The following is a 22,255-nucleotide window of genomic DNA, read 5'->3' on the forward strand; positions in this document are numbered from 1 at the left end:
TGAGTAGGAGTGCCTTTACTCTCTCTATTAACTGTCAATCACATTCACAGTAGCCAATCCTGGAAGTGCATGAGCTCATATATGCGGAAGAGGGCAGAAAGAACTTTTAAACTGTGTGACAACAGGCTAGCTCCATGCTTCACATGTTTAGCTTCATGCTAGCTTCATTTGATAGCTTTTGTATCACAGAGATAACTGGCTTATGGGTGGGAACTGGAAGGTAAGGAAAGTAAAAGAAATAATATATTAGCTCAATCAATGTGTTTAAGCAATGCAACAGCACTTTGAAAGGTTCTGGATAAAATCCTAGTTAATCATGAATGACATAAAGCTCAATATGATCTATATCTGGTAAACATTAGTTATAGAGCAGAAATTTAAACTATTCATAAAGACACTATTCATTAAACAAAGTCAGATTGTAGCTACAGATTGTCAATATTCTCTTCTTTTTCTCTTGCATGCATTTTCTCTGTCCTTGTTTCACACTGATGGAGTTTCTGTCTGACTGTGTGCCACCCACCTCTCAGTCTGTGTGCTCTGAAGGTCCACATGCTCATCTGGCACCCTCCTCCTTGTCTGTCAGGTTGTCAGTGTGATGTTAGCACTGAGTGGCACAGAGCGCCAACTGTGCCAGCTCAGGCCTTGTTCTGCATTCAGTTATCACTGAGCACACGCCAGCACTCAAGCTGTCACTCATTTAACATTCACACTTGGAGGCAAGAAAGAAAATCACTGATGTCTCTAATTGCCATGTTTTTTTTTTCTTCATTTGTGGCCACTAAGTGCCTTTACAGTTCATTGCTAGTTTATGTTTATGGTTGAATCTATTTCTAATCTTTTTATATGAGGAAGATATTAGTGATAAAGTGTATCTGGTGAAACTGGTGGTTTGGTTTATAGCAAATAGGACAGAAAGTATTTTACAGATTCAATTCCATACTGAATTCCTTTGCTTTTTCTCCAACTATGGAGGACTGATGTATGACATAAGACAACACTCTGATAAGATTGAAGCTCAGTAAGAGAAACAGAGTGGCATATGCTCTCTGGGTTTAAAGGCGGGTTTATGGAGAGGCAGATGCAAAGAACATGCTCATCCTTAACAGAAGGCCTGATTAAGATAATGTCCATTTACATGTGAAAAGCCTGAGGGGACCTTTAAGGCCATACAGTTTACCCAAGATGCAATTTAGAAACAGATGTCATCACCATGCTAGGGCCCTGTGGTGATAAAATGAAATACATTAAAGAAGTCATCGCCACTGTTTATTTAGTGATGATGCATTATCATGGTGAAGAAGCTACTGTAAGTAAACAAAGATGTTTAAACGAAGATGATATTTCCAGTTACATTTTTAAATTAGTGTGAGGATGGTGTGCATTTGGTTATTAAGCTCATGAATTGTATTTGGGCAAGTTGTGTATTAAAGGCATATCACACAGCACAATACGATTTCATTTAATGAATAAAGGATTCAGAATTTCAAAAACATTTCAATATATCACGATATCACTGAATCAGCTATAATATGATCAATATGTGACCAACTTTGTTAAGAAGTTGGATTAGGGCTAGCATTTATTTGGGAATAATAATAAAGTAAAAAACACTTATAAGTGAATCACCTTGTTTGCCTATCAAATTCTTGACACACTAGTTTAAAAATCTGAATGATTTTTTTCACACCTTTTGTTTGTCCTCCGTTTAATAATCGGTTTATGATATTGGCTTTGTTCATTTCAATCATTTTTTTAAAAGTATCAATCCATCATCGTAGAATGATGGAATTGAAACCAACAATAATCATAGAAACCAACAATTATTTTAAACAGTGCTAATAGATTTGTGAGAAATGCCTCCGGGTTATTTAAATGTTTTGTACTGGTTATGAACACTGTGAATTTTTTAAATTGTTAATAATTTTGTACCTGTGGACAAATCCAACCTGGTGAGAAACATTTTTACATTATTTAAACTGATCTATATTTTGACAGCTAATTTCACAGACCCTCTCAGTAAGCATTTATTTCAGAAGCATTATTGTTCTTGTTATGTGTACAATAATATTTATTAGAGCAATAGAGAATATATTCTCTATTAGAGAATAGTTTTCACATGCTAAGCCTATCACCTTATTGTTATTATTATTATTATTATTATTATTATTATTGATTATTCATTCATTCATTCATTCATCTTCTACCACTTATACGAACTACCTCGAGCCTGTGCCTATCTCAGGCGTCATCGGGCATAAAGACAGGATACACCCTGGACGGAGTGCCAACCCATCGCAGGGCACACACACACACACACACACACACACACACACACACACACACACACACACACACACACACACACACACACACACACACTCTCATTCACTCACACACTACGGACAATTTTTCAGAGATGCCAATCAACCTACCATGCATGTCTTTGGACTGGGGGAGGAAACCGGAGTACCTGGAGGAAACCCCTGAGGCACGGGGAGAACATGCAAACTCCACATACAAGGCAGAGGCGGGAATCGAACCTCAACCCTCAAAGTGTGAGGCGAACGTGCTAACCACTAAGCCACCGTGCCCCCGCTATTATTATTATTATAGTAACAGACTAATAATTAAGATCACAGTAGTGATTTAGTGGAATTTCCTGTTAAACAAACAAACAAACAAACAAACAAACAAATAATGTGTGCACAGAGTTGTTGAAATGTGAATATTTCTATAGATTTTGCTTTTTTCCTTGTCCTTTATAAACGGCAAACCCACAAGAGTCTGATCACCCAATTCATGATTGATGAGCTTCTGGCATAGCCCACTACAAGCAGAATAGCTCATGTAGCTCGATCACCAGAGAGGGCAGCACACACTCATCACAGCCACTGTTACTGGAAAACTGTGACTCATGTACTTTACCAGTTGCAGTAATAATTCATCTGCTTGTGTTGTGGTAGCAAAAATGATGGAAAGCCATTCTGTTAAATTGTGTCTGCTGGCACCACAAAAAGTTTCTTTGATTAGAAAGGGGAAATGCGTATATACAGCCAGGGTGAGTAATTAGAGCCTGTTCAGTGAGAATAAAAGCATGGCAGGACAGGCTCTTTTAGGAAAATAATCAACGATGAAGTGACGTGATGTGACATGATGTGATATGATGTGACCCGACCTGAGGCAGATTTGTTTTTGTTTTTATTAGAATTGCATTTTATAAATTTAATGAGAAATGAAAAAGATCAAACTCTTCTCTTTAAGACCCCAGTGATTTAAAACCTACACGTGACACGTGAGACATAAAACCTCTCCTTACTAAAAGCCTTACCTGATCAACTGTTGTGTGGTGTAGTTTTTATAAAGTCTCACATTCCCATCAACCTCAGTAAACATATTTTGGGAATATTGTGATTTGTAAATATGTAAAGTTATTTCAAACCAAGGAAACACCACAAGTGTTCTGTACAAATGAAAGTTTAATTGAAAGGTTCTTGTATAAAAATAGGATTTTCATTGGGTTTCATACAACTTTTACTATAGAGAGCATATCTAACACATGCAGTCTGTGATAGATATATCCCCATCCCATCGTAATTCAGCAAAACACTGCCATTTTATAGGGAGATTACACAGACCCAGAAACAACATTAATGAGTTCCTTTGCGTTCAAATGATAAACAACCAAAAGAAGTTAAATAACATTCATCGCTCTTTCAATTTAAGTAAACCTTGTTTTTATTCCTTTTTTACATTGACAACAGCTTCAGTGCATCCACCAATCTCTTGTCCAAATGTAAAAAAAAAAGACAACAGGAATGCAAACAAAAGGCCATATGAAAATATGCAAATTTTGGGATTTAAGCATGACAATAAATAAAAAATAAATAGCCACAGAGTGTGGAATGTCTACGTTACAAATAAATTAAATGCAAAGAGGAAAACTGTACAAAAAACACTGTACAAGTTAATCTTTAAAAAAGAAGAGGAAAAAAAGGGATTCATGAATATTGCATTGATTGTGCATTTTCACACCCAGGTCCCCCAAAACCCAGAAAACAGACTAATGTAGTTTCAGCAGTGGGATGAGGAGCAGAAGAGTAAGCTGAGGGGAGAGAGTGTTCCAGACCCTCAGAAGGTACAGCGGTTACATCAAATCTCTATACACATTCAGAGAATGAAAAAAACAAGAACAGTTTTATTTATTCTAGACAACCTATATAGGCTAAAATGTGACTGAGCAGCGTTAGAAAGAGACGCAGCGAGTGTGTGCGTTTCAAGTATTTCTATGGGTCAATCTCTCCCCACTGTAATACCCCTGAACTGGCTGGAGGTATATGTGTGCTGGTCAATCACCAGACACAACATAACCACTGAACCAGCTCAAGGGAAACTTTCAAACAAAACAACAAAGCAACAATGAAAGCCCCAAAACAGCAGCTTTCAAAAAGGCACTCCAAATCAAAAATTAAGACATTTAAATAAAAAGTTGTCCAAGCTCTATGAGAGCAGCCACATCTGTGTAGGAGGCTTGCCATATGCATAAACCAGCCTTGTAACAATAATAATAATAATAATAATAATAATAATAATAATAATAATAATAATAATAATAATTTGTGCTGGTAAGTCCGCCCAAACAGCAAATGTTCCCAAACGGGAAACAAATTTAATGAAGTGTAAAAATAATAATAAAATAAAAAAGGTTGAAAGGAAGAGCAAACTATAATAAATTATGATTCCCTATGGGAAAAAAACAAAAAACAAACGATCTGCAAGCCTGACAAGGCAGGGATGTAGATTAAAAGTCCATTGAGTCCCAGCGCTTTTTGAGAGTGAGATGTGAGATGATATTTCTTTCAGAGGCTCTCCTTGCTGGAGCTCATGCTCATGTCCGTACTGATGGTACATAGCCGGATGTCTCCCTCCTCAGTCTTAGATGCTTCAGCATGACGCATCCATGGATGCTCAAAGATCTGCTCCAGAGTTGGTCTATCTGATGGTCTCAGTGACAAACACCACTTGATCAAGTGCTGGCACTCTGTTGGAACACAAAGCAAGTGATGGATTAGAATCTTGCTGCTAGCAGCTTGAAAGTGGATGACCACAACCACACCCTATTCACTACACAGTGCACTATTTTGACAAGTCATGAAAGCCAAACAAAAAAAATTTAGAGCACTCCTGTCACAGTGTACTGCAGGTTATAGGATGCAGAGTATGAATAATATACATTGCAATATGTAAGGAATTGGTAGAAGAGTGCCTTTTAAGACACAGGCTATATCTGGGGACTATTATCATGCAATGTTTATTATATGATGTGGAAATATGGAGTATGACTATACCACAGAAACACTGTACAGACCTGCTGAGATTCTCCGCCTGAAATATAGTCGTCCTCTGAGGATTTCCTCATCCTGCTCAAAGGGAATGTCTCCACACACCATGTCATACAGCAGCACCCCTAGTGACCAGACGGTGGCTGATCGGCCATGGTATCTATGGAAACGTATCCACTCTGGCGGGCTGTACACTCTTGTACCTGTGACACACATTGAGAAATAAACAATATGTTAGCTTTAAGGACAGAACACAAACACAGAGACAGATTAATGGCTATGTGCACCCCTCCCTCCCACAGCCTCAGCCTTTGCTGCTGTCACAGAGCTCTATCGAGATTCTAAAGGGCCCTTGGGCAAAGAGGAGGGAAAAAAAAGAAAACGGTGCTTGAGGCTGGTGTTTGGAGGCCACATCTCTCATAACTCAGCTGTCTGGTGCACCAAAGAGCCAAAAGTCCCGCCCTCCCCCAAAGGGCAGGAGTGTCTTGGAGACAGAATGAAGACTGAAATAGCAACGTGAGCCGTCACGGGACCTGAGCTCTCAGGTTTCACAACACACATCTGTTACGTGGCAGCCGACCTGTTTACACCCAGAGATAAAGCAAAAAGCTTCGTCTAAGGCTTTCAAATGTTGGCAATCTTAATTTAAGTATTTGATTTCATGTTTACTGGGAGAGGAGTGCCCGGACATGCCAAACCATTTCATAGCAACAGAAAACGTCATGTAATAAACAAGCATATCATATAACACAGCATGGGAAAATCCCACACGTCAAACAAAAACAATAACAAACCACTGCATGAGAAATCCCCCTGTAGATTAACAACACAGCCCTTTTTATTGAAAAAAAAAAAAAAAAAGACACAAAACACACATCAACTGAACACGATTCTGCTTACCGTCAAAATCGGTGTACACCGTGTCCTTGAGAATGGCACCAGAGCCAAAGTCAATCAGCTTGAGTTCCCCAGTGCGCAGATCCACCAGCAGGTTCTCATCTTTGATGTCTCTGTGCACCACACCACAGCTGTAGCAGTGCCGAACAGCCTCCAATACCTGGCGGAAAAAGCCTCGTGCTGTGCTCTCGTCCAGGGAACCCTTCTCTGTGATGAAGTCAAACAAGTCTTTGACCAGCTCTGGTCTCTCCATGACGATCAGCCATCCATCCGGCCTCTCGTACCAGTCCAGCAGCTTTATGACTCCTCGAAAGTTGGAGCCTACTTTTTTCAGCAGCACGATTTCCAGAGGCACCATCACACCATTCTGAAAGAGAAATTCATGTTTGTTTGGTTATTTTTTTCTCTCAAATATCTATAATTTATTCGTTTCTTTCACAGACCATGCTGGTGCAATTAAAAATAAATAAATAAAAACATACTTACAATAGACCCCCATTCCGTGACTCTGTCCTTTGCAACATGTTTAACGGCGACCTGAAAAATGACAGGACATAAATCAACCGTACAGCTCGCATGCATTGTATTTGGAAAAAAACGGGAGCAAAGGAACACGAGTACGGCAAGCTGAGCGCACGCGCGCGCAACTACACAGTCTGTGTAGGTGCGCGCGCGCGTTTGTGTATGTCTGTTACTCACCGGTAAACCGTCAGAAATCCGACTTCCAGCGTAAACCGTCCCAAATCCCCCGCTTCCCAAAACGGAGCCCACCTGATAGACCTTCTCAAACGGCTCCGGCTCCAGTTTCACTGCAAATTAAAAGATGAAATACGATTTAAAAGCATGAAAAGGACGTCGTAACTGAACACAGTTTACTATGCGTTCAGAAACCAAAACAAAACAAAACACCTGGCTAGGATTCGTACACAAACTCTAACGTATGTGTGACACAGACACACTTAAACGGGCGAACTACAATGACACGATAAAGCAGGAAAGTGTGTTTTCACGTCGTTACTAAGCTCTAGCTGTCTCACCGGGCTGAAGCTGTATTTTCACCGGTAAATGATCCACGCTATTCGGGCTGCAGATGTGAGAAAAAGAGCCAAACTTTGACAGCAGCATATTTTCAGCGCATGAGTTGAGCCTGGAAAAGGAAAGAAATCCTCTGCTATAAGGTGTATTTTCGCAGAAGTTTAAGGAGAAACCGAAGGCACAGAAATGAGGCGACGGTTAAAATCCGTTAGATCCGTTAGATATGAAGCGCAGCGTCTCCGAGAAAACACGGCCAAAAAGTCAATAGATACAATCCGTAACGGGTAAAATCCTGGGTGACACTCGTCCCCTTGATGGACAGACGAGTTGGCGTTACATTAACGCGAATACGGCTGAATTTTACACGTATGTGTTTACACGTCTGCTCTCCACAGTCTGTCTGCGCTGCGTCTGAGCTGTGGTGCGGATTAATCCGACTCTATAACGGCAATATTTTGACGCGTGTACAGAGCAATATCCCTCCGCCGCCCGAATCATTCTTTCCCCTTACCAAACAAGCGATTCTTACCTTCATTAATACAAGCTACATACTTAGACGGATTCTACACGCACCATTTATTTTGAGCTGAACAAAATATATTTTTCGTTTAAACGTTGTATACGTCGGAACTATTTAAGACGCTCAATGATAACACTGTCTGGATGGTGCGTGGTGTGTCTCATTTGCATACCAGAATGGATCGACCAATGAATGTTCGTATATTAATATCGATTTCAGCCAATTGAGAAATACACACGAATAGAATTTGGATTGTACGAGGCGCCAATTCTCATGTACTCAGAAACTATTATAGAACGACCTACAACATATAAGTTAATTATTATAGCCAATTATTACAGAAAAAAGACGAATAAGTAAATAAAAAGAAAGATCCAAGAAGACCACAGGCTCAGAAGTGAAGATATAGTGAAGATATAAGTTTTAATGTAAACACATAAGGGGCAGGATTTAGCTACACACTTACATACATAAGTCTTTATGGGGACTCATTTAAATACAGCACATGTCATCTGGGCCATAGGGTTCATCATAATAATGTCAAAATGCTATGTAAAGTCTATTATTTCACCTGTCATTTTCCCATCACAACAGATCAAAGCTGTCAGATTATAGCCTAGACTGAAACATCATTACATTTTAAATTTGCCTCTTTTCACTGACCTTATTACACTCACTAGCAAATTTGCTAATATTCATTGTTCTGAATTTGACGTGTTTGGAAATGAAAAAATACTCCAGGATGTGAGCCTGACACACCTTGTTTTGGTCAGTATGACACATAACACAGGATGAGGGCTGGTCTGTATCCACTCGCTTAAAGTTGCTCTGACTAAATACAGGCACAAGGTCCATCTTTATATTTCTTGCAGTTTATGAAGTAAACCCATGTCAACTTGTTTATTATCGTGCATTGAGTAGGCAGGCTGTGTTGACGGAGGTGCAATTTACTACAAGGATAATCAGATTACACCATGAATTATGGATTGTAAATATTGCATGACACCCTACTCATGCAAGTCAGAAGTTTAAATATGCTCGCTACATGACTAATGAGTTTGAAACCATCAAAGACCCAAATCATTCTAACTTGTCCAAAATGTTTGATGTACTTTTTTTTGGTTGTGGTGACCTTGCTCTGTATTTGTAAAGTGTGCACATGGCCTCCGTTTTATCATAGCTTTTACGATAAGCAGTGTATACACTGAAGGGCAAAGGGACACATAGAGAACAAGATCAGAGGCTGTGCGTGAGCCTTATCTCCCCATTCAGTAGAATTATGTAAATGTTAAACATGCTCTTGAGTACACCTTAACTCCAGGTGTGTTGGCTTTACAGACTCGGCTAATAGTTAAGTACTAAAATACCTTCACATTTGAGATGTGCCTTAAAAGATCTTTCTACTTTTCTTTAACTAAAGTGTGAAAGCAAAAGGGAATCTTCATTCTGTAACTTGAACATAAAGGTGGTTACTAGCTTCATTAAATACAGTATAAGTCATATTAGCAAGATTTCACATATGCTAAAGTTTGTAGGCCATTTTCATGGCCCGCAAACAGCCAGCTAATGACAGGGCATTGATTATTTATTTGTAATAGTAATACAGTTTATTTCCTGTTGGCTCTGGGAGAAGAGCTGGATCTCTGCCATTATAGTCCTGTGGGGAAACAATCTTTTATTTGTTTATTTATTTCTTCAGTTTATTTATTTTTAGACATTTTGGAGCAGCTACACACTCATCTTAAAAGCATGCTTAACATCTGTAGCATGTACAGCTGGTCCACCAACTCTCTATTTGGACCCGAATGATGTGGGATGTTCAAGGCATTCATGGTAATGTAATGGTCATTTCTTTATTTATATAGCCAAGGCCCTTGATCTGGCTTGAAGAAGGTTTGCGGGAAGCTCCTAACTGTCCACCATCAATTCTCTGAAATTCCTGGGATGCTTGATATTTTCTTTTCACTCTAATTACTGCTTTATGAAATGCCCCAATTGAGCTGAAATGGTTTGATAAGGGTCTAGAAGAAAGTTACCTCTGTAATTTCTTGTACCCTTTTTATGGGTAACTACAAAAACCATGAAACCACACAAATCGAGTACTGTGGCCACATCAAAGTCAGGGCATGTAGCTCTCTTTTTAGCCTTCACAGCCACATCATTTGGGTGAGTGAGAGAACCTTTTCCAAGCTCGTCCTCCTGGAACCAATGAACCAGCTTCTGCTTGGAACTGATCTCAAGTGGCTTTAGGAGAGAAGACACACTTAGTCATCTTTCAAGATGGCACTGTAATATGAAACTGCTTAAGCATACGCTTAACATTAGCAATATTGGACAAGTCTTTATAGCATAACTTTAATATGCAATGTAAAGTATTTTTAAAATCCACCATTCAGCATGTCTTTCACTCAGTTGTTACGACATGCATTGCTGTGTTTATGTGTACCTGGCTGTGTGTATAAGAGGGTCAGGTTCAGGTCAAACTTAAATCCTTGGGATTATAGTTGGAACCTAAGGTCACATGGTGCTGTCAGGTCTGCTCACTGATAATCTGGCCATGTTTCGTAACTGTTCATTAGGACATTTTCTCCCTTTCTGAGAGCCCCAGACTACATGCATTTGATTGCTGGTAAGAACACTGCAAATATAGACTATACAATAAATAAAGAACGAACATACTGTACATACATAATGCTTTTGCTGAGATCACCACTACCATACATGGATCTTGCTATTAAATTCATTAATACTGAGTGCTACTCCATTTCAAAAGTTTTCTACATTTACATGGCTCATCACCTAAAATGAGTTTTGTTGCTCACTTTCCCGCGTGATCAGTGCTGCTTAACACTTCAGGGGCACTAAGATAGATACTCATCCCTATTAGTATGGCTTAAGATTATCGGAAAGCTGGAAGTTGCTCTAAGACACAGAATCTTGCTAAATCCCATCGGCCAACTCAGCACATCTCACTGCCACGTATGACCTGACAGAGCCCCTGTAGTGTTATAGGACACCCACAGATTCAGCTGGAGTATTGCACATTTCACATGACACCCTCCCCTTGGATTTCTTTCATCTTCCTTGCTGAGACCCAAACTTTCCACTAACTCCATTTTACAGGGCTTCCACTTTTAAATGAAAACAGTTGTGTCAGGCCATACACATTTGCTAGACTGTCCTTTGCTCTGTCTGCTTTACATCAGTGTTGTAGGAAGAGACAGAAAATGCCAGGAAAGCTCATGTTTCAAACTTAATCCAAACTGAAAAAAAAAACCCCATTTCACCATTTTCTAATGTTTAAGCTATTCTCTGATTCTGCTACCTCGTTCACTCACTACAGTACATGTAAGGCTGCCTGAAGTATGGATGGTGTTCTGAACTTGACCCAAACCTGGATCAGGAGGAAGCGACTTATCAATAAACTGATGAACTTTTGCTAATCAGATTATTAGCATGGATTATTAGCTAAGCTACTCTTTATAGTTTTTACAGTTCTTTTGTGTCTTTCGAAACAAGAATAACAGTGTCTCTTGATAGGATTGAACAAGACCTTACTCAGCAAGACTTACTCATATTTTTCCAAATGTAAACACAGAAACAGAATTGGTTCTGTTCATATTTTCCTCTCTGTGTGTTGCAGGCAGAAGAAGGGGATTCCTTACAGGTCCTGTTTCACTTGGAACAGGGAGCAAGTTTGTTGTAAAATGTTTCTGTTCAGTACTATCATGACCTATCTTAGTCACACAGCCATGTCACAGGGTTCCTGGCTGACCTGTCACCTAACCTTCGATAAACAACCAGAGTAGGCTCAATGATTTTTATTGACTATGCATTTTTCGAGGCTGACATCAACCCCAGATGTTTTTAACTGAACTCTTGCTCCCTGATGATGTGGCCAGCAGTACAGATGTTTTGCATATGTCTACACGTCTTCATTTCTCTTTTGTTCCCTGACATCATTGTTTGTTAGGGAGGCCATTGATAGCCACTTACCAATCCTGCAAGTTGATGACATTATTCTTACGAAGTGACTCTGATCCTGTAGTAGTGGCATAATAAAGAAAAAAAAATGTAACGGCCACTTAAGATCCCTCCGGAATTCTTATGGAAGTCTTGTTTTCCTAGTCTTTCACAGCACACCTTTGTCACCCTACTAATATTAGAATTAGTGATGGGACCAAAAGTGTGTAACCTTATGAACATGCAGGTCTGTTAGTAAGGGCTTTAGTAATGTCTTGGGGTTTGTGTCAAGTTTTATGTCACCAGCAAAGTGGAAGTGTGAGTCATTTGTTCTCATATCCAAGTCCGGTACCTACTCATTAATTATTAAATCCAAGTCTGAGTCATTTGTAATCATGTCTGACTCAACATAGACAAAATGATGTTTCAGCCATAGCCATCCAATTATAATAGTATTTGCTCCTAGATGAAAACTAAGAAAACAGATGTATTATTTTTCTTACATTATCCACAGATTTTTTTTCTGCCTAATGTAAGTAGTTGCAAGTGTCCGTCTATTACCACCAGTTCTCTCATATTCATGCCATCTATCAGCCATTATATTTTATACTGTTCATTACTGTATATTACAGTTTATACTCATACAAGGTCAATAAACAGTATATGAGACTATATGTAATACACAAAAATTAGGGGTGTTAAATGTATCTTTTCTAACTAAATGTATTTGATTTTTAAACACGAATTGAAAGGACTATTGATTTTGAAGGATTGTTTTAAATTAAATTAAATATACCCCCAGGAATACTAGGAAACAGTGAACAAACCTACAGGTATAAAAGCCAGCACTGTCAGTGTGGGCTGTGAATTTTAGCCCTGGCAGTTCTTCAACGACAGCTATATCCTTGGAATTCATACCTGATCTCAGCTAGAGATGTGTTTATTAATTCCTGTTCATGCACTTATTATTTTGTTTGTACATGCCTGCAATATTTTAACATTTATTTCACTGTATTTTCACAAATCCTAAAACACATCTAAAATAGGGGTTTTAGCTGAAAAAAACAAACAAACGGAAATGTAATTGTATCCATTTAGATCATATGATACACCTTAACTAATTTACATTCTATGGCATCATTCATTCATTCATTCATTCATTCATTCATTCATTTTCTACCGGTTATCAAGACTACCTCGGGTCACGGTGTGCCTATCTCAGGCATCATCGGGCATCAAGGCAGGATACACCCTGGACGGAGTTCTATGGTATCAACATCATCAAATATCTAATTATCAAATACCTTCTTTAATTTAAGTACCAATCCAAAATCATTAGATGCATTTAACAACATTTTTCACTCACAAACCATGTGATCTGTGGTTAAACTCGGTCAGCATGGACACCATCAGACCTTCAGGAAATGTATTGATTTTTGCATGATTATTGAATCTCAGGTGTCACTCACTGGTCAAATCCAAATTGCTATTGACTTATTTCAGCTCTGTTGGCTCACCTTAAAGCTCACACAAATTGATGATCCATTATTTCATGGCAAAGGAATTACAATTCACCTAAAATAGGATGCATTAAAAATGCAAAAATAATTTCCTTACAGTCACCTACCCCAACTATCAGCTACACTCACAAATCAATTACTGATATAGACATTAAATGGCTGCACATTTAGTATCAGCATGGGGTGTTATAACAACCTGGGTGTTTAGAAAGTGAAAAAAACAACAACAGAATATTCACATTCTTTACATATTTAGTTGGTGCATAGGCTATAGTTTTAACATGGCTGGCATGCTGGCTCCATATAATTTGTAATTGCACACAAAAAATTGCTAATGAGTAATTCCAGTCCACGTGAATTAGCGATTTCAAAACATATATGATTCATTTACCTGGCATAATCATCAAAATATGACTCCCACTGCATATTGTGGAAATGTACACGTGTGTAGAGATTTTAAGTGGTATGTTTCTGCATTGTTGACTCATCCAAAGTAAACAGAGCTCATGATGAATGCTTGACTCATCATTTCAGACCCCAAACTGTTTTCAGCATCAGAACTCAGAGATTAAAGGTATAGTCGATGACTTGGAATCCAAACAGTGTTTTTTTCTCAAAGCCATGGCAACAAAACATATGCCTGTTTAATGCCCTAGTTTAATCACATGAATGTTAGTTTTTTGAGCTTTCTGAATTCTGAAACTATCCTTAGTGTGCATCAGTTGAAAATCAATATTGCTTTGTTCATTTCATTTTATTTCATTTCATTTCATTTCATGCACATTTTTTCATTTTAATTTTTCAAGTCACTCTAAATTTACCCTTCAAAATGCCCCCCCCCCCTCTCTCTCTCTCTCTCTCTCTCTCTCACACACACTTTCTTTCTCTACCTCTCTGTCTCTCTGTCTCTCTCTCTCTCTCTCTCTCTCTCTCTCTCTCACTTTCTTTCTCTCTCTCTGTCTCTCACTCTCTCTCTCTTTCTCTCTCTCTCTGTCTCTGTCTCTGTCTCTCTCTCTCTCTCTCCCTCTCTCTCTCTCTCTCTCTCTCTCTCTCTCTCTCTCTCTCTCTCTCTCTCATGCATTTTGACCCCTACTTATTTTCTGATTTAAAGTACATTCATTTTATCCTTTAATGGAAAAGCCCATAATACCCATAAAGCTGCGTTCAGAACCAAATGTTCCTGTTGGCTATTTTCAAGGTCTTCTTCCATGGTTATTTTTGGCACTGACTGAACACGAAATGGCACAAAGTAAAAGTGTTGTGCTATTTGAGTCTGTTACAATGTAAAAACATCAGCTGACCTTAAGGACAGAATAGACTAGCAATCCATTATCCCTCTTAAAGTGGATATTCATTAGCGTGTACAGAAATCTGATTATGTCACAGACTGGATGCAATGCTACACTGGGCATGTAGGACATCCTGTATTTAAGTACTGTATGTACAATATAATGCCATTGTTCTTTGGCTTGTGCTTGCAAGGTTTAGCATAAATAGTACAAATAGTAATTATATATTTATAACTATATGTGTACAGAGAATTACATGTTGCCTTTCTTATAAAATGATTTTTCTATTGTCAGGATGAAAAGATATGAAAGAAAGAACTTTTAAATGAGCAGAACAGAGCACATAATCTCAGCACCAATATTTGTGCTTATACTGTAGGTATTTTTGTAATGCAAGGACTGTTTAGGCTCATAGCGCAATTGCTCTATATCCTAGCGCAGTTGCTCTATATCTCTATAACATAGCCTGATGTTTAACCTTCTAAGTTTCTTCTTGTATCCTTCCACAGAATATGGAGATGTGTGTGCATGCTGTAGCGTATGGAGAGCAGATGAACCGTGTGCTCAGTAATTACTGTGGCTCAAAACCGGACTAATTATGTCGTGAAACATTCCGACTGGCAGGTTGGCATGGTAACTGCAGAGGTGTTAATTATCTTCTCTCTTTAGAAGTATGGGATCCCCTCTTCAAAAAACAACACCTGTTAAAGGCTCGTGCACTCTCGTTCTCTCTCTCTCTCTCTCTCTCTCTCTCTCTCTCTCTCTCTCTCTCTCTCTCTCTCTCTTCACTGTTTATGTTTCTCACACACTTCCTCTTTGCTTATTCTTTACTTTTTGTACTGTTAAGGATATAATTCTACCTGAACCATTCTTCAGCACCCGTTTTTTAAGAAAAAAAAAAGATCTCACAAAAGCTGAAAGCTCTCTGTGACATTTTTTATGACTTTTGGGCAGTAACATCTGGCAGAGCTGGAAAAAGCATGGATCTAGATAGATCATTTTGTTATAAATGATAATAGATTGACAAAACATACAGGGGTTTGATTTCCAACTCTGCCCTGTGTGCGTGAAGTTATCCCTGTGTTTTGGGGGTTTCCACAGGGCTCTCAGGTTTCCTCCCCACTCCAAAGACATGTGCTTTAGGCTGAATGGCATCTCTATATTATCTGTTGTGTGTGTACAATTGTGTTTTGCATTGATATTCCCTGCCTTATGCACTGAGTCCCCTGGGATAGACTCCAGGGTCTCCATGTACAGAAAATGGATAGACGTTTAGTTTATTCGAATATATTCACATATATTTACAGATGTGTAAACAATGTGCTGATTTCAAACTATTGCATATATTCCAAAAAATATACACAGTTTGAAATATATTGCTGTGATATATGGGACATTTCTTTGTAGCCCAATAATACTCTGTTGCAGTTATATACTATAGCAAATTTCATATAAAAAAAGCGTACAGTAATTAAAATTAGAGCTAAAATACACAGACTTCTCTTTTGTGTGTGTTTATTTTATTGTTCGCGAATCTATCTTGAAGTATATTAACCACACAAAAATATTTGTGAGATGTATTTTTTCTCTATTTGGCACTATACGCACACCAAGCAAACTTGCCCTACTTCCCTGCAGTAGCCTTAAAATAATGGCACTATCGATGGACATGTGTCCCTCCCCTTATTTGGCAGAATGTAATTGGTTTACTGAGATCTACCCTCTGTTTAGTCACAACCCCTTTAGTAAGAGGCCTTGAACTGACTCGTTTACAGACATTAGTTTCCATCTAAACCCCTCTCCCCTTTTTTTACCTCACCACTTTGGAAAAACTTACAAAAATAACAAAATGCATGATTGGGCTATCAGAAGTTATATTTACAGCTGAAAACACCTTGACATTCAGAGCACTCAGTCAACGATTGTGTATATATTTTGTGTACCAGTTGGGATGACACGACTTTCATGGAGTTTCCATGCACCGCATGGTGTGTCATTACAAACTGCACTTTCTAAGTCTCTTTAAAGACAAATGTAGCTCTCTATTGTTTTATGTAGCACCAGGGTCTTAATTAACTACAAGGAGTAACGTTTCATTTCACTATGTACTGCATCCACTATATATGGTTGAAATGACAATTAAATTCTTCTTCTTGATATGTAATTTATATTGCTAATTTTTATAGTGTTTTTTTTATGTTGATGCATTATAGCTTGTCCTACCTGCATGTGTGTTTATTATGAAAAGTCAAGCCATATAATTATTTCAGTAACATAATTGTGCCACTCTGAAATTATCCTTAGCTGAATTTAATTCTGACCGAAATGATCAAAGTTCATTTTCATCCTTGAAATTCTGTGATGTTTTAAAATTTTTTAAACATTTCTCATTAAAATCGGTATCACTGCGTGAACAAGCTATTCTACCGTGGCTGATGGATCTGTCTATGAATAAATAATACTTGGCTCATAGTGACATTTACAGTATATTATAACTATCATGACCTTATTATACAGTAAGGTTCTGTTTTGAATTCCAACTTCATAGCCTTACTCAGCTTAGTTCAGGATATCTCATATTTATATTTCTACAAGTGCTACCATAGAGTGTCTGTGGGTGATTTTAGGTGATATTCTGGATTATGTAAATGATGAGGTTGTATAATGCATTCTGTGAAAACCCACTAGTTTCAGTGATCATATTACCCTTACACAAAAGCCCACTCTCCATTCCTCAAGGGCACAGCGTCTGGAGGACAAAGACACATTGTGGAAAAAGAAGTTCCTGCAAGCTTGATTCCACAATCATTAATATATATTACAGGATTATGAAGTGTTTGATATGGTGGGGTACATGCTTTACACTGAGGTTAGTGCTATCAGAAGTGACCTTAAACTTTACAGTCACGCATAAGCGCGCGCGCGCGCACACACACACACACACACACACACACACACACACACACACACACACACACACACACACACACACACACACACACACACACACACACACATTACAGAGTTTCCTTTGGGAATGGAGCCCTGGCTTTGGCATTGTTTTGCAGCCATATAGTAAGCGCAGGTGATTTTGTTTTGAAGCCATTAGGAATATGAAGAGCATTTGGTGTGAAGACCTCCAGCCACACCTGCTCAATGACTCAACCGGGCACACCACACACCCACATCCAGACTATTTTGAAACTCGTTTTTCACAAGCCTGGCATCAAAGACTTTTTTCTTTTCTTTTCTTTTCCTCCTCTTTTCTTTCGTCATTTAGATGCTCTTCTTTCAGCAATGCGATCAAAGCACCTGTACTGATCCTTTTGATCTGTGTGCACAGATACTGTTGCGGTTTCAGTTCTCTCCTGGGGGCTTACCAGGAAACAGTCAGAGAGGTTAGTGAGGTTAGTGAGGTTAGAGGGGTTGCAGACTGAGCTTGGCACTAAAAAAGGGCCTGCAATTAGTCCACTACTTAGGGAGTTTAGGGGATATAATATTAGCTTGGCTCGGTGGGGGTGAAATTCTTAATCTAATCCCTTTCCTTCTGTTTCCTCTATCAAGCTCAGCACATTTATATACAAGATTGTACTTATTTTTTCGATCTTAAACAAATGGACAGTTGATGCTCATGTCTAATTTCTACATATAAAAAGAGGATAAAATAATTCTGTTTTATAGAAATCCCCAAGCAGGAACAGTTACAACATAAAAGGCCATAAAGATGTTCTCATTGGATGTTCTGTTTTAACTATGACTACCATTAATCTTCTTCAAATAATCTACCTCCAACATAATAATAATGACTCTGTGCTTTAAAGTAATTGTTTCATTAAATAATGTCAGAGAATCTCATTAAACCAGACAAAAATCTGTAAAGATATGACCCATGTCTATTACAGAGTGTGAGAATAATGTCATTCGATATTTAGGTTACAGTTATGTTCTGGTGCAATTTTTCTCTGTTTTGTCCAGTTTACAGAACGTTCCTCATTTGTGCTGGGTGCCATGTTGATAGCTGGTATGCTGTTGGCCAGTTCTCAACAATGATGGAGGTACTGTAATGACCTAGGGAAAGTAAAAAGTTTCTGAACTTTCCCAAGATCTGTGTGGGATGTCAACACCTCTCTTTGTCTTCATACTCAATTACAGCGTAATGGATGTGATGAAGTGTCAGACATAGAATTCCCTAATTTAATTTAACAATGTGTTTTTCACAGCAGAAGAAGAATGGAAGAATTCAGGTTAGAAAGAATTTTGCATCTAGGCACTGAACAGTGTAAAGGTGTATATAAGAGAAAATGAAGAGAGAATTTGAAAACTCTGCAATGCTTGATAGGTTTTGAATTTTTATATGCTTATATAATAGTGTATAATTGTTTGAGACATCTAATCTGTGCACACTGAATAGACTCTCTGTTTTAATATTTTGCACCCAAGTCATTTTCAATGGAAAAAAAAAAGTTTTGTTAGAAGTTGGGGGTTTTATAAGCTGTGAGGAGAAAATTGGACCAGTACCAACATTATGCAAATTGCATGCAGCAGTCACTTAGTGCTATCCAATCAAGAGTTGGGGAACAAAGCGCTATTGCCTGAAAGCAAATAATGGCCCTGATGCATAGAGCTATCTTTATACGGTATTGGGAAGGCAAAAAAAATATTTATATTAATACCTGGGTTCTGTTCAATCTGTATGATTGTAAAGCTAATAATGTTGGTGAGTTAAAAGCAAGTTTGCATAATAATGTAAAATTTCACAGTACATATATATGTATAAAGAAGATATGAACTACTTTGCAGTTGTAAATTGTTCCAATCTGATTGGCTCTCTGCACTTTTAACAATACAGTAAGCTTTTAATGCTGTGAAACTATAAGCATTTGAAGCAATAAATCTGTGGAAGTCAGCAGTGTGAATCAAATGGCCTTTTCCTGTGAAACTAGATTTTTACACTAGCTAGATAATAGTTTGTATCTGAAACTACTGACAAAGTCTACCAACTAGTCTGATTTTTGTGTCTACCCTAGCCTTTGCCAAAATCTATACAGCATATACATGTAGGGTTAAACTTAGTCTTTACCCATAGCTTGGTAAGAATTGAGCACAAAGTTTTTTTTGGTTCAGGTTATGTCAGTGCATTCATCTGCACTAAGTGCTTTTTGCTGTCACATGAATGCACCTATTACAACTGTGTCAAATGAAAATACAGTCTTGTGTCTAATATGAAAACAAACGCAAACGTGGCCCTACGTCAACTGTAGCTGTGGTGGTTCTGCCCTCCAAACTCAAAACAAACAAAGTGTATTGGAAAAGCCTGAAAGGTTTCCTCTTTTGACTGAGTTATGCACTTCAGTAAACGTCAATTTGTAAACTCTTAATGAGCAGTGTGATAATCAAACAAGCTAACTATTTGCATTTGCGTCAAAGTTGTTCCTTCCAACTAAGTAAACGGCAAAACAAAGGTCTAGAGGGTGGATGGCAGTTAGTATAAGGAGTGTCTTGTGTCATGAGTCCAGTAGCACTTAGTTTAGTTGTCAGTAATTCCTGTATGGTTTAGTATTTGCTGTCTTCACACATTGCATCCCAAACATCCCATCACCAGCCCCTGCCTTTTATGTTCTCAGTGTACTTTTAAATAAAAGGCAGCGAGTTCTCTTTAATGTGGTGCCAGACTGATGAGGTCAGGGTGCTGATTTGCTTCTCAGGCAGACAGTTTTATGGATCAAGAAGTGCCTGCAGTTTTGCATTCTCACCTGGTGAGAAAAGCAGTCATGCTGCAACATCAGATTCAGGCAGGTCCTGACAAGGGTTTGATTGTCATTTAAATTGCATCATACTCGAGTTATGCAATCCACTACTTCAGAACATTCTGTACATTTAATCAGCTCATCTACTGCCAACCTCTTCTTTAACACATCTATAATGTGCAAAACGCTATATGCATTATTCAGGCAATTAATGCACCCGTCATGTTAGGTTTTTGATATTCGTGGATCTAAGCCATGCTGTGCACCTCCAGCTATCTTTGTGGTGATCATAATAAGCAGTTTAGTTCTCTGCTTACTTAAAGTGACCCATTTATTGACCAAAGGCTTTGCTCAGGCAAATCTGTCATGATACATTTAACCCAATATCAAGACGCCTTTCCAGGTCAGCAGGATGGAGAAAATAGGCCAGTTGTTGATCATTACATCCCAAAGAGACGTTTGTTTAGGACTGTGCATCTGAGAATGCACTGCAGCACACTGATCATATCTCGTTGCCTCAACTTGTTGCGATTGCATTTTAATCAAAAATGTGGGTTACTGTGTCTTTCCTACTTTCTTTCAAGATAATAAACGCTTAGAAATAATGGTTCGTGGCACCATGTAGAGCCTCTGTCACAAAGTAGTTCCGTGATATTCCCATGATGAAATACATCCAAGTGGCTAGGGGCAATGTATTCTCTGATATGAACAAAAAAAAAAACATCCCTGCACTATATATTTACCACAAAAGTGCAGTTTTCCCATGTGAACTGATAGCTGGAAAGGGGCTTTTATGAGATTGCAGGTTTTATGACCACTGCGCTGTGTTTATAGAGCAGTATACCTGTCACTGCCAATATGTGTGTGTCTCATAAAAAGCCGTCTACAGGATATACACCATGCTGAGATTACTCACGCATTAAACATAATAGCCAAGTTCAGATTAGCCTTCAGTGACAGAACTGTATTAACTTTGATTATTAGTGGTTCACAAAAAATAATTTACATATATTGTAAAATATTTAATTAAATTGACATATCTGCTTTATCCCTATGTGCACAATGATAATTGTGTGCGGTGTAAGCCATACCAGTTATTAACACTCTACAGGCTCTATGTGTCATTTTGTTAAGATGATTCAGGGATCCTTGATATAAGCTTTATTAGAGTCCTCCCTTGATGTGACATTTGCCATTTAGGCTTGCCTTTGAAAGGTCAACACAGGCTTAGTAGTTATATATTTATATGTTTGGCTAATAGTGTTTGAACTAAATATTACTATAACCAAGATAAACATGGGAGATAGAATAGAACAGGCATAAGCAAATGTTTCTCTTTGTGTGTGTGTGTGTGTGTGTGTGTGTGTGTGTGTGTGTGTGTGTGTGTGTGTGTGTGTGTGTGTGTGTGTGTGTGTGTGTGTGTGCGCGCACGCATGTGTGTACAAATGTGTCTGTTCAACTGTAGATACACTGTCAACACAGTAAAGGCCACACAGCATGAGTTGCACAGAAGGTTAAAGAAAGAGACAGTGTGAGCTTTTAGGTTCAAGTGAAAAAGGAAATCGCTCTCCCCAAGCGATCTTTAAGTGCTACAGTATAAAATTATACAGGATGACAGAATGCTCAAAAGTGGTATTCAAGTACAAGCCATTACTTTGATTAGATAAAACCCCACAGTATCACATATCAAAATGACTTGAAAAGCAATTTAAAATATACCTGGAATGCATTCTCTACAGTGTTCGGTTAAAAGAGGGACTTACAGTAGGCATGCTTCATTATCGTAAAATTTGACATACTTGCTTCTGCGGCTATTTGTGCATTGTGCATTTGAAAATGAAAATTGCTGCTACTCGTTCCCACTTACTTTCAGTAAACACTACTATGTTAGTCAGGGTCATGATCCAAATAAAGCAGTAATTTGAGCCAGACTTATTTGTAT

The 22,255-nt window shown here is 38.3% G+C and overlaps 1 protein-coding gene across 1 annotated transcript; it reads right to left on the reverse strand.

Moving 5' to 3' along the window:
- Positions 1 to 3,461: 3,461 nt before the first annotated feature.
- Positions 3,462 to 7,715, reverse strand: LOC113645864 (serine/threonine-protein kinase pim-3). Its single transcript, XM_027151785.2, has 6 exons — positions 7,277 to 7,715; positions 6,939 to 7,048; positions 6,726 to 6,776; positions 6,243 to 6,606; positions 5,369 to 5,545; positions 3,462 to 5,041 (listed from the first exon to the last, which is right to left on the reverse strand). The coding sequence occupies exons 1-6, from the start codon at positions 7,362 to 7,364 to the stop codon at positions 4,860 to 4,862; spliced, it is 972 nt and encodes a 323-aa protein (XP_027007586.1). The 5' UTR covers positions 7,365 to 7,715; the 3' UTR covers positions 3,462 to 4,859.
- Between the last annotated feature and the right edge of the window lie 14,540 nt (positions 7,716 to 22,255).

Source organism: Tachysurus fulvidraco, chromosome 19 (assembly GCF_022655615.1).
Source record: "Tachysurus fulvidraco isolate hzauxx_2018 chromosome 19, HZAU_PFXX_2.0, whole genome shotgun sequence".
NCBI lineage: Eukaryota > Metazoa > Chordata > Actinopteri > Siluriformes > Bagridae > Tachysurus > Tachysurus fulvidraco.

What these genes read in the sequence shown, in the direction of transcription:
- LOC113645864 (XM_027151785.2), bottom strand. Translation starts at nt 7,364, where the DNA reads ATGCTGCTGTCAAAGTTTGGCTCTTTTTCTCACATCTGCAGCCCGAAT. An exon ending in TCACGGAATGGGGGTCTATT is followed by an intron (nt 6,607 to 6,725) that starts GTAAGTATGTTT and finishes TTTCTCTTTCAG; the next exon opens with AATGGTGTGATGGTGCCTCT. An exon ending in GGTGTACACCGATTTTGACG is followed by an intron (nt 5,546 to 6,242) that starts GTAAGCAGAATC and finishes TGTGTGTCACAG; the next exon opens with GTACAAGAGTGTACAGCCCG.